Source organism: Lepeophtheirus salmonis, chromosome 3 (assembly GCF_016086655.4).
Source record: "Lepeophtheirus salmonis chromosome 3, UVic_Lsal_1.4, whole genome shotgun sequence".
Taxonomy (NCBI): domain Eukaryota; kingdom Metazoa; phylum Arthropoda; class Copepoda; order Siphonostomatoida; family Caligidae; genus Lepeophtheirus; species Lepeophtheirus salmonis.
Genome location: NC_052133.2, coordinates 27,430,716 through 27,444,764, shown reverse-complemented (window position 1 = coordinate 27,444,764; position 14,049 = coordinate 27,430,716). Strand labels below are relative to the sequence as shown.

Sequence of the window (14,049 nt, the reverse complement as noted above, 5' to 3'; positions counted from 1 at the left end):
CAACTCGCATCCCAGGGGTCCCTTTGGTTTTAAATTAATTGACAACATAATGAAAAGACACAAATTAACAAAATTGAACGAAGGATTTGAGCTTCGGTGGAGATGCAGTTTTTTCTCTTGTTATTATTTCCAAAGTTTTTTGAATTCTTACACTTAAAGAAGCGTCTCCTAAGTCCTATTAAATATGGGGGGTACCAATTATTGTAACTTCATTTTTATTTGGTGGGATATTCTCATAATAGTTAACCTTAAATATCCGGGCGTACTGTAAAATTATAGAAATATTGAAGAAAAAAAAACCTTGTTTTTATTTTTTGGAAAAAATATATTTCCTTTTTTTGTATTCATCACACATATATCTTAAAAAGTTGCCTGATACAAAATAAAATATATGTATTACTTTTTTCAATACCATTTATAATAACACTTATTTTATAATTTTTAAACACAAACTTTATTTAACTTAACACCAATTGGTACAAAAGTATGTAGATAATAATTATTACTAATGACTACATAGAGGCTGATAGAGTGAAATTAATAATGATTAATGATACGATTTATAAGATTTTTTTTTTATTCTTTTCATTTTCTTTCCTACCCTTCTTTTTTTTTCTCTACCTCCTCCTACATAAAGTAGATCAATTAATTATCAAAAGCAAAGGAGAAGAACATAGAATAATAATAAATAAAGATTCTAAAATATTTATGAATCTAGTGAGACAGTATTTCTGTAAATATTTAAAAAAAAACGTAATAAGTGTCTCTATCTTCATGTCTTCGTCAACTTCTGGAAATATCAAGAAAGGCAAGTCCTTCTCCTTCACTGTTACTCCATAGCCTTCCTTAACCCTTTCCTTGAATATAACTCCTAGCTACGATAACTCCCGGCAAACTACGAAGAGGTGAGAGGATGTTTCCACTTTATCTTTACCGAAACAACATTTTCTTTCTTCGTCCAGCGAGTGTTTGGAATTCGTAAAAAGAGATCCCGTCGCCAATCGGTATCGAAACAGCTTCTGATGCGAGTTTGTAAAGGGGTTATCTAAAATACACTTTGCATTATTGAGAGCGAAGTCGTCAATATCCCCGTCACTATGAAGTAGCCGTTTCTTCAACAACTCTGTGGAGTTGTTATGCCTTAAATTCCTTGCTATTATGATTTTAACCGATCTGCTGGGAATATTTCCAAATCCAAAGAGGCAAGTAATGTGCGATTCACAATATTTTTGCTTATCTTTGGAGTTATTCCAAAGCTTCAAGGCTTGACCTCTTACCAAGAAATTGTACTAGGAGAGAGTTGATTATCGGTATTGACTAAGTTGTCCAAAAGATATAGTACGTCAGACTTGAGTAGTTGTTCTTGATTTAATAACCTATTGTTGTAATTTAGAGGATCGTGTGGACCAGGTTACGGGAAAACTATTGGGATAATTGAGTTCCAAGAGTAGGTTATTCGTTCCCAGAAATCTGGCAATCGATTTGGTAACTTTGCAAAACTCCCTTGGACCTATGTGGAGTCGTTCTTATACATGGTAGTCCAACTGCTCGTAGAAGTATTTTTAATTCTAAATGCCCAGAAGTCCCAACAAAGAACCGACCTATTGAACCAAAAGAGATTTTATTATTTCCAGCTTTCTTCGGGATTTAGGCAACCTTTAAGAAGTCCTTTCGAATCTTGTTCATTTTTTTGCAATTATCCTCTCTGAAAGGAGTGTACCTCATAAGTTGAATTACTTTCGGGATCATTATGGAGTTCCAGGCCTGAATTTTATCTAAATGATTCGGGCGAAGTTATTAATATAAGTTTTTTTAATTTTTCCAATTTTGACAAAATTAATTACTAATTTATTTTTACAGCTCCCTCAGTTGGGATGTTTCAATGTTGACACTTACACTTACTTAATATTTTACAATATATTAATAGTAATATATATATTGATATTAATATTTATAATGCTCTATTTAATACTAAACTCGATGCCTTTGTAAACTTTAAAAAATGAATCCAGTGTATTCATCGGTTCGTATTGGATAAAACTTTCTAATTCCTGTAACAATAAAAGGTGGAATACATCTTTTTATGTTTCCACGTTTTCCTCTTGGCTGTATTGTAGTCAATCATCATTTTGTTATTTTAATCACATTTCAAATCATTAAGAGTTTGCAAATAAACCATGAGTAGTCCTCTATCCTACCCAATATTTTTCAAAGATAGGAATTCAGTTATGTATCTGGTGCAAAAATTCCCATTCCCTTATACAATCTGGATCTTCTCGACTTATTTGTTAAAATATTTGTATGCAATATATACAGAATACATAAAATAATAGAAAAGAAGTAAATAATATCTCTTTATTATATATATCCATTGTTTAGATGCAAAAATATGAAATAAAAATATTATTGGGGCTTTCTCAAAATTTTTGAAAGTCACCAAACAGTAAGAAATATGTTTACGTAAACTTTTTTTTTCTGTTTCAATTCAAATGAAATTTAAAATATGATCCAATATAACTTATAATGAAGAGAACGAAATGCATAATCATAAAAGTAAATAGAAAATCTTGGAAACTTGATAAAATATCTTATTTCGGTGCAGTCTGCCGTGAAAAGAATATACAAGGATAACAAAGTGTGAGTAAACAAATAATTTATTAATTTAGACACAGGCATGAAATCTAAATATTTTATTTCGATATAATCACCCAACTTTCGAGAACCTTGTTTCTACAATTTTCCCATTTTTTATAGATGTAATACAGGCCCATTTGTTTTAGACTCTTTATGAACCCCTCCCAATTATTATTTACCTCATACGCGAGCTTAAAACCTTGTGCAACCATTTTTTTAAACTTCAAAAAAAAAAAAAAAATCAGTAGGAGACAATTGTGGATATATCTGTCATGGATGATCTAAAGTTTGAATACAATTATTTGGAAATGTTATTATTATATTTAAGTGTTATGTCGAAATTCACGTTACTTTCTGAATTACCAATGAAAAAAAGGTAATACTTTTCTATTTTTGTTTGTTTGTTTGTTAGTCTTAAATCCAAATATGTTGGACAGTATTATTATGGTAAAGTTTATAAATTTGAATAAAAAAATTGACGTCTTAATTCAAGTTTGAGCTTGTTACGTACTTTAAAGTGCGCAGTAGAACGTTTCATATTATGTCTAAAAAAATATATTTAAAGATGATCATTTTTAGGAAGTTTTTTCTCACTATCATCGAAGTATTTTATTTCGGACTGACTCCCAGTCCATAGATAGTTTTATTTAATTGTTTTTAAAATAATGTTAAAATTTATAAAACACCATGTATATGATTAGGACATTCAGAATCAGCCCGCTTGAGCTAAAAGTTATGAGGATCTTCATTAAATCTGATGGACTATTTGGGATCTATAGGTAATTGGAACAATGAGCAGAATTAGGTTCAATTATCTGGATTTTCAAACTAATCTTAGATGAACAAAATGTCACCGAGGGATGTAAAAAGTACTCGTACTTATTGACAATGATTTATTTAACTGTTTGGAAAGACTATGAATCAGTCTACATTTGGTCTAAATACTTGAATTCAGGCCCTATTGGATAGTGGGTCGTTACAGCAGAGAAAACTGCAAGTAGCTTTCAACACCATGACCTAATTATATTATGGTGTACAACGCAAATATGGGTGTTGTAAACATGCTAGATAATACTGTAGCTAATTTTATAATCACATAAAGAACAAATAAAGGGTACTGGGCATTGTATAACTGGTTCTTGAACGTTAGAATGGATGTCTGCCGCTTTTACAGGAGAATTCTTTAACAGGGATAAACGATAAACCACAATGCCAAGCGTTGAATTCATCAAAAGCTGTTTCTCATAGATGACATCGCTTGATGGTAATGGAGGCCCAATACCATACCATAGCACATATTTAGATTATATCACTAAAGATAGTTTGCACTATGATATTACGTTAATTACGTAACTGAAACGAAGTCTGTATGTTATTAGTGTAAAATTAGTCGAAAAACCCCCAAAAAATATATAGAATACTTATCTTCTTATTTGTTCTAAAACATGTGTCCTTCAGGCATTTTCAGCATATCATACGGGAAAAACTAATAATACAATTATTGTTCCGATTAAAATGTTCGATGAAGTACAAATAATGACAATTTACTTTATGTTTTAATAGAAAATAAAGAAAAATAAATTTTATTTATTTACTAGAATTATTCCTGCACGTACATTTAACTACGCGGCCAGTACGATAATTAGAGGGACTAGAGTTTAAATTTTATTTTTTATTATCCATATTTAGGTGAAAAAGATATATTGATATCGAATTATTAATACTGAAATACAAATGTCAGGGTTCGTTAGAAGTAATGGGTTAAGATTACACTTAGTAATTAGGTATTACTAGATTTAACAAGCTCTGACAAAAAAACTAGAAAAATCGAATTTACGACTTGGTTTCACACAACTTTTATATATTTTACAATAATGTTTCATAGTATTTTTTTCTCAAATGCTATTTTTTGAAATCGGTTGACTCTGAGCTGAGTTATGTTGAGGAAATAGCTAAGGAATATAGTAGGATTAGAGTTGAAAAAAAAGTTGAATCCTATAAAAATTCGAGTTTTTGAGTTCTACATCGTATTTGAACAATATACTTATTTTCGAGTTTAAGATAATTTATACATATAATGTCATGTGGTTTTTCCTTTTAATTACATCAGCTATACTTTTAATCAGTGTAGTTACTGTTACTTTTTGTAATACAAGAAATTGGATGAATTATTACTCGATTTTTTCGACTTCAAGTTAAGTCGAATTTTACCAAAAAAATATTTTGGACGAGTTCGAGTAATTTTTAGAAAATTGACGGCCTTAATAAAATTGAGTTTTTTAATGTTCGAGTAACACTCGATTCCAAAACAAAAAATAAATAAATATTGTATTTTTATTTACATCTACGGTAGGAGTACATTATTTTCAGTACTTTTATGGTATAATCTATAGGTTATATTTTTTGAAGGGTCATTGATTAAAAAAAGCCTAAACTTATGAAAATCAAACTTTGGCAACATTTTCAATATAAGTAAAACGGTACTAAATTTTCATATTCATAAGATTTTGGTAATTTTTTTATTCTTGATCAAGTTCTTACCAGGATATTTTAAAATCATTATTATTACTATTTTGGAAAAAAAAGTAATTATAATAATAAGTGTATTTACATTTAAATATTCTACTAAGGCCTTCATTTTTGAAATTCTTGCCAAAATAAATTGTCAAGTACAACATTTCAAGAGCTAAGCTCCCATGGATAAATAATTTACAATAAACATTGCCGCCCGGCAATAAAACTTGCATTGCTACATTGTGTTCCTGCGGCTATGTTCAGTGCATAATAAACAAACAGAAGAAGTTCAACGCGGTGAAAAACATCAGCAGACGTGGGAGAAAGCGTTAGGTGTTCCTTAAAATTGCAAAAAACTATGGTTAGAGATCAACAAAAATCACTGGACCATAAGTAAAGTCATAATAGAAACACTTGACAAGGGTATGACGAAGGTATCACGATCCACCATCAAGATAGTCTTGCACAGAAAATGCTTTTATGGGCATCGACCTCGGAATTCATATGCACGGTCGCCTTCTCTTATCTATAGGTTATCTGAACTAAGATCTTAGCTCTAAGTGAACCATTCTGTGGTATGGTGAGACTAAAATAGAGCTATGTCTGAAGGGAAAAAGGGAAAGTTTATAATCCAAATATCACTGTCTTTACAACCGAGCATAATGTTATAACGGCGTATCTCTTCAAGTGACGCAGGTAACCTCATCAAGGTCCAAATAGTTATGAAAGATTACATCAGAGTCCTTGATGAAAATGTGAAAGAATCTGCTGAGAAACTCCATCTAGGCTAGAATTGGACGTATAAGGAGGGAAATGATCATAAACATACAGCCAAGGTAGAGTCCTCACCTGAATCCAATCGAGAACTTGTGGTGAAACTTGAAGACTAGAGTAATGGCTAGGAAACAAACTAACCCAGCTCAGCTTGAGAAATTAGACAAAGAAAACATGCAGAAAGCTTTTGAACACGTACAAGATTAGTCTAGAAGCAGTCACAAAAAAACGAAAGCTATGCTATTGAATATTAACAAGTATAATAATTTTTTACATTGTATTTTTTGGTTATCCTTCAATGACAAAAATAATAAATCACAAAGTTTTTACATGGGTATGAATAATTTTGCAGACAATTTTAAATGTTAGTATAGTCAAGGAGTACGTTATTTATATGGAGGGAGAGAAAAGGAGATTGTATTCTTTTTACTTGCATGTTTGTCCCAAAAAATAGTTATAAAAGAAGAACGCTACTATAAATTTAGGTAACAACAGCTGCAAATTGTAACGTGTTTTCATCTTTTGAGTTTTAAAGAAGATGGAGCTGGTGAAAATGCCGAGTAGGTGCTCAGTTCCTGGATGTCGGTCTTGGATCGCCTTAAAAAGAAGAGTCCAAAGTCTTTGATGAAACGGAGGGCAAAATAACGTTCAAAATAACAATATCTGAAAGATCCAGATAGACAAGTATGGAAAAGGGTCATTCTAAGAGATAAGACAAACTTCTCCCAATCATTTATACAATTAAAATTTGCTTCTTACATTTTCAAGATCAAGATTTCTTGACGGAATCGATAGATTCTGATAGTTTCCGAATGAAGAAGCGAAAGGTTCGAAATTGATGAATAGAAGATTAAAATATGAAGCCATTCCTTGTTGGTTCCAAAACTGTTCTTCTTATTTATAATGACAACAACCAGATCGAAGGAGCGGTAGATAAACTACTCAAGCACTCAAGAAGAGTATTGGTAATATTTTAAATGTTTTTGTTTGTGTGTTTTTCAAAAGTCATATTTCCCATTGAGGTTGATAATTTTTAGATATATATTATTTATTAATATATATAGATTAATTGTTATGCACTTTATCTTCTAGTCGAACGGAAAATATGGGCCAACAGTTTCTTGAAGCGGATAACGTTACTTCCATCAAGAAATTAAGGCTCAATATCTCTCTTTGGATAAACGTCCTGCCAATATATTAATCACAGATATTGAAAATGGACTCCTATTTGCCATATTTAATTTTGATTCTGTTCATGGAAGAACAGTTATAAAGCATCAATTAGAAATATTTCACATGACATTCACCATGGCCCATGGGAATTTTTGATTACCTCTCATTAAAGTGCAAGATATAATGAGCAGGAAATGGACTATCCAATCTATGTCTCAAGCAGTGTTGGGTGTAACGCGTTACATAAGCAATGCGTTACTGTAATTTATTACATTATGCATTAACGGAGTAATATAACGCGCTACTAAATATATTATAGTAATATTATTACAGTTACTGAGTCCGGTAAAGTGCGTTACAAACAGCCGTAAATAAAGAGGAGAAGAAGGCGGTTTTAAATTAACACAAGAAGAAGACGATGTGGTTTGAAGATTTCAAGATGGCAACAACGAAGGATAATTCAACATTTTCTAAGTGGTGATACTTGCATTATTTTCAATTTATCAGAGAAATAGACAAGAACCTTACAGTAAGGTACACTTTATGTGCTGGTGGGAAGCCTGGTAATAAGTAATTTATTACTTATTACTTTACACAGAAGGTAATATTGTACAGAAACGTATTACTTTCAAATAAAGTAACTAGTAATATGAAATATATTTCATTTTGGAAGTAACTTGCCCAACACTGGTCTCAAGTACTAAATATCTTAGTTTTTTTTTAACAGCTACATGTGGAGGAGGAAAAGAACATGGACAAGTTTGCAAGTTTCAAATTTATTTTAGATGCACTCAAAAGTGAGGCAAAATTTATTAACACAGGCTAAATTCAATTTTTTGTTTGAACAATTAAGCCTTGCGATGAAAGAGGGACAAGGCCTTAGATATTCGGTTGAAATGTTAGCCAACTGTTTAATGTGGGAAAAAACCAGCCCTACTCTTTTAAAGCAACTTCAAATGTAAGGAATTCTTACAGTGCCACATGTGTCTCATTTGATGAGAGCTTCTGGAGAGGTCACTGTCTGCAATGGCATTAATGATGCCACCATTAAATACCTGAAATGATAAAAGTGAAAATTTGAATCCAATACAGAAATATGTATAACTATTAATTGACGAGACTCACACAACAAAGCAAGTGCACTATAGTAACAGTAAGCCATATGGATTGAATGAAGATTTTGTGCCCTCGAAAACTATCTTAACATTTATGATTAAAGGTTTGTGTGGGAAGAATGAGGACTTTGTGAGCTTAAATCATGTGACCAAATACAACTCCAAAATATTAAAGCAATATTATGATCTTTTTCTACAAGCTGTAAATAAAGCTGGATTCCGAGTAATTGGTACACTTGTCGTCAACTACAGTGCAAACCGCAAATTTTTATTCGAAGAATTACTTTCCGGTTCGCCATTGAGATATTACATTCACTCTTCAGAAGAAGAATCTTGGAAAAAATTTCCTTTATTTGATTCAACCCATAATTTTAAGAACTTATATTAGATCACTCGTCACTGGCCGTAGGAAAAGGGATAACCTTCAAAATCCGATAAAAAGTATGGACGATGAACAAATTAAATTTTTGAAAGATTTTGAAGATTGGATGGGAGTTGAATAAAAAACCAGGACTTTCGAGGGAAACTTTCATTGCTGTGAAACACTCAACTTTCGCTTACATAGAGCTCACTAAGGAACTTCTGAAAACCTAGGGGTTTCACTTTGTCATTTTAGGTGTTATTCAAAGTGACTTCATTGAAGCAAGATTAAGAAGATATAGAAAGTTGTCTGGTGTAAATTTTTTTTTGTCTGTGAAGAGCTGCTTGGAAGGGGGAAAAAATGTTTGAGTGAAGTCACTTATCAAATTCTCTAAAATCATTATAATAACTGTAAATAAGGAAGAAGAGACGGAGGAAAAGACGCACAGTACATAAAATATAAGGAAAAGCCCCCCTTAACAATATTAATAATCAATAAACGGATCTATTTGTTGAATGGTAATGCAAAGGTATCTAAAGGAGACGATGTGTTATTAGTTATTAGTTGCAAATGAAAACAATGTAAAAGACTAGCGCATCAACATCACCTGTCCGAATACAAGTGATGCAAATGAAAACAATGTAAAAGACTAGCGCATCAACATCACCTGTCCGAATACAAGTGATAACTCGTGATTGTTGAAGTTAAAAATAATTGAGAGTTGGAGACAATTTCTCTTTCTAATTCGTTCAACATTTCATCACGATAATATAAGTTTTGATATGGAGAGTCCCAATGAAATGTGGGATCGTATTGGAAATGAGAAAATAACTTTCTGGAGTTGACGATAGGAGCAAACAAGACCAGATAATTATAACGTATCTTTGGAAAGTAGATAATTTACCAAGGTAATGAGTGAAGCGACTCGGACACCCTCCATACAATACTAGGCTAGATTAGAATTCGGATTGATATTTAACGAAGAATCAGACATTGGAGGTATTTATAGAAAAAATGAGATTATTCTCTTGAATTGGATCCATTAAATCCCTTCCCAAGACGAAGTTGGAAGCACAGACAATAAATTCCTTTTGGCTTTAATCAATGTGATTGAGAGTGAGATAAGTTATATTAACTTTATGGAACACATGTGTTCCTTAGCTGTAAAAGGGTTAAAGATAGAGAGATAAAATAAATAGAGTGATGATATCCAGAAGTAGTTGACGACGTCAAAAAAAAAAAAAGTTGACCAAAACATTCAAATGGTATATTATGTATGTTAAAAATATACAGGGTGCTCCAAATATTTTTATTTTTTTAAATGTTTATTGTAATATAATAATTTATTATCCTAACTATATTAATTTAGAGGTGTCAATAGACTTATTAAGTATTTTTAAACAGAATATATTATAAAGTATATAAATATTTAATTCCAATTTTTAAATTTAAATACAATTTTACTTAGCCTTTCAAAATATTAATGATGGGTTTGTGAGATTATTATGAATATAATTCAATTAAAGAATAAATAATTAATTATTGATTCATAAATTAAATGGAGATTCGTGAGGATACTCTGAACTGTGTTTATTCGAATCTTCCCCCTTTCACGTTTTCCCAAGTGATATAATTTTATGCATGTACAACATTTTTAGGTAGATTTAGTTAATATGAATATATGGTTCGATTCAGAAGATGAATCAAACATATGAACATTAATAGTATGAAAGACCTAATTACTTTTCTTAAAACTCATATTTTTAGGAATACTAATACTATAAAATTGTTGGAGCTTAAATACTTTGTATTCTATCCCAAAATTGGAAACTGAGTAAGCAGAAAGTTGAAATTCAATTTAAAGATAGATTGAAAAAGTATGACGTGCAGACAAACTTATAAAGTGTAACCTATTACTCTTTAAACTTTTTATTGTAGGCGCATTAATAAGAATCAAATCCATGTGATACACTATTGAAAAAAAAAAGTAAATATAAATCCTAATTTTATTGATAAGGATGCACAAATTCCACTGTGGTACACAGCTTGAAGACACTGTTAATTTAAAAGGTTCTATAATTTAAAGTATGTCTTTCTTGGTGAGAGTAAATACTTCTTTTCGTTTTTGCAAAAATCATGGTATTTCCCATCCTACAAAAAAGAAATTTTTTAAATCAAAGAACCTCTGTGATCTAAAGTTCTTAAAAATGAATTGTGTATTGGTCTGTTCCAAAATACACACATGACAGATGTGGTAACATGTAAATCATATAATATATATTTCTGTCATAGGGATATAAACAATGTACCTACATACATAAATGTGAGTGAGTGAAATCATACTGAGAAAATTGATGGGGAATGAGTGCCAAGAGCCCTCATACTAAGAAAAAAATTCCGCAAAATTTTACTCGTAACTTTCTCCCTTTAATCTATTACTTCGTGGACAGCATATTCGAATTTAATGAGATATAAAATGTTAATTATGTAGCAAGTGATGCGACATCATCGATCATATTGAGGATATATAAAATATATAGACAAGATAAATAACAAAAGTATATATATATATATCTATCACAGAATATAAATATGTACACGAGTAAAAAAGAAATCGAATGAATTTGTGTGAATAATTTTATGCAAGATACAATGGCCTGATTTTTTCCCCCTTCAAAAATAAACATTGTTTTTTATCATGTTAGTTGCCAATTTTTGATACATAATTTTAAAGTTAAAAATTATATGTTTTATATTTCTTTATTGTTCTCTATGGAGTAAAAATAGTTGTAGATAGAAAAATATACTTTTCTCCACTTAATATTTTTTTTGCTCTCACTATATTTTGATAGTGTAACAAAAATAAAAATAAATACTAAGTTACAATACCGTTTTATTGTGCCGGAGATAAACTTTGCAATCTAAAAGAGCAGTGTCACCATCTCTAATGCTATAAGTTGTTCCATTTTCATTTTCAAACGCCGCCGAATAAACACCTTGCTTGAATTTACTTCCTAAGAGACCATCCAACCAATTATCCACATTTTTATTGTTATCTTTGTTTTCTCCAGAACATCCTAGAATTATGATTGTAAAAATAATGAACAAGTAAATTTGATAATAGTTTTTGTACGTTTTATCATCTAAATTAACACAACACAGTTTGTCAGTATGTGTGAATGTATCTTTTCCGGTAAGTCATTTTTAAGTGAATCTCAGGACTCATTGATACTTGATTTAAGAAATAATAATACAATCGAGCGTGCGTTTCATATAAAAAAAGAAATGGGATATAGAGTTGTATAAAAACGATATATATATAAATAATCAAATATTTATCAAGAACTATAAAGAAGAGGCAATTTAAGGATATATTCTGTTTGGTGTTTCCTCTCGAACAGCAAAAGGCAGTAAACACGTCTCTTAGTCATTATAGGTCATTGACAGATAGGATTGTTAGTCTTAAAGATATAAAATCTATACTTATAGCCGCTGCTGCAAACTGTGCTACATTTTCTTTGAAGATACCTCCCTCCGATGGGGCTACGCGGAATTATGTATCCGATTTCATAAAATACTTCTAACAAATTTCCATACGACATGAAAATAATCTTCAGTTCGTCAATATATGAAAGCACAGTTCTGGGTGTAGAAAAAGTAATAAGACCTTCTAAAAATACAGTTTTGAATAAGTGTCGTTCATTAAATCTTAAAGTTTCGATTATTTTTGAATAGCTTAGATTCTAAGCCTTTGATTGATGTACTTATTGTTAACAAAAATTCTGTATATAGCGCGATAATGGCAAAAAGAGCCATCATAGGCAATTTAATCCACGCCGGTGGGACCACCCCGGACATCATAAAGGCCTTAAATGTCAGCAAGGCTACTGTCTGTCGGGTCAAAAATAGTTTGACTGATAGGGACAACCTTAAGGACAAAACCAAGAGTGGAAGATCCACCAAAATGAAGCCTAAATATATCATGGAGGCCTTTAAGGTTAAAGCAACGATAAAGATGTCAGACAAAAAAAAAGGTGCACGGTCTACTATAGGCAAAACCATCCAAAAGGCCGGAGGAAGGTTGCTTAGAAGAATTGAGAGGCCACTCCTCTCCCAGCGTCAAAAAGAACTCCGTCTTCACCGATTTCATCAACTCTTGAATGATATGAAGCGCAACATTAACCGGGTAAATTTTTTCTCTGATGAAGAGAACTTTAACCCCACCCCGTAATGAAGCAAAATGATCGGGTGATATGCTTTGCCAAGGCTGACAACAGCACCAGGACAGTCACCAAGACCAAACATCCGGCCACTGTGATTATGTTAGGGTTTGTGGCATGAACAGGATAAAAAATGCCTCTAAATTCGTTTCGTGTTGGAGATCGGTTACCCGTAGCTGACTACTTGATGGTGTGGAATGAAAATGTGGTCTTTAGATCAACAAGACTATGAAAAAGTACAACAAGGCCACGTACGTATTTCAGCAGGGCTAAATTTATATAAGCTTGAGTTTGGGATTTGTTCTCTTTTTTAATATAATTAAAAAAGAGAACAAATCTGAATCCACTGGATAAGTCCATTTGGTGCCTAATTGAGTGAAGACCTCCATTAACCAGCTGTGGAGGATCATAAAAAAGGACTACTTGCCAATGTGTGCAAGGAGTTTCGGAGGCATTTGGAGGATGTCATTGTGGCCAGATTCATAATTAATCTCCATTGTTATAGTAAAAATATTATAAAATAAAATTTCCTACGTACAACATCATCCTGATCAATTATGAGTATTTTAATGAATACTTAGGGGGCAGGCAGGTCTCAGTACTTTTTCTACACCTGGCAGAAGGTGTTGTATGTTATTCTGTATTATTTTATGTTATTTATGTTGTATTATTTAAGTTTTGATTGCTTTTGTTTTTATTATTTTCAATAAAGCATTTTACTTAATTTTTGTTATAGATAATGAGGTTACATTTAAGGATTATTAATTTTAAACTATAATGTTTAATTATGCTTTTTATATTAATGCAAATATTCTTGCAATAAAAACCTCGCTATTGGGGAGGGGGGGGGGGAATTGATATACAGCCGTTTAGGTCAACTCATAATTTATACAAATTTATAGTTAGTGATTAAAATCTCATATATTTTTTAGTGCAACGATTTTTTTTTTTTGGAATTGGTAATCTAAAGAATGAGTTTTTCTTTCCTCAACTGTTGTCACTTAACTTCTGAGTAGTGAACTTCCAATTTTACTACATTCAATTATATTGAAAACCTGATTGGACATTCGTGTGTACTCTAGAGTAGAATTGAGGATCTACATCGGAGTAATTCTTTCTAATGCCCTTGTTTATTTCCTTCTCCTCCTCCTCCTCCCTAGTCAGAAATTATTGTAGTAGATCTAATGAAATGTTATGTGAGGTAAGTTAATATCCTCCATAATATTCTTCAAATTTTCAGGGTTACCAAGTTGATTTT

The 14,049-nt window shown here is 31.4% G+C and overlaps 1 protein-coding gene across 10 annotated transcripts in view; it reads right to left on the bottom strand.

Moving 5' to 3' along the window:
• LOC121114803 (zwei Ig domain protein zig-8) overlaps window positions 1–14,049 on the bottom strand; it is a 221,319-nt gene that overhangs the window by 108,335 nt on the left and 98,935 nt on the right. For all 10 annotated transcript variants that reach the window (XM_040708880.2, XM_040708879.2, XM_040708878.2 and 7 more), the window contains one exon: window positions 11,461–11,648. In XM_040708880.2, coding sequence (XP_040564814.1) covers window positions 11,461–11,648 — 188 coding nt within the window. The remainder of the gene's footprint in view (window positions 1–11,460; window positions 11,649–14,049) is intronic.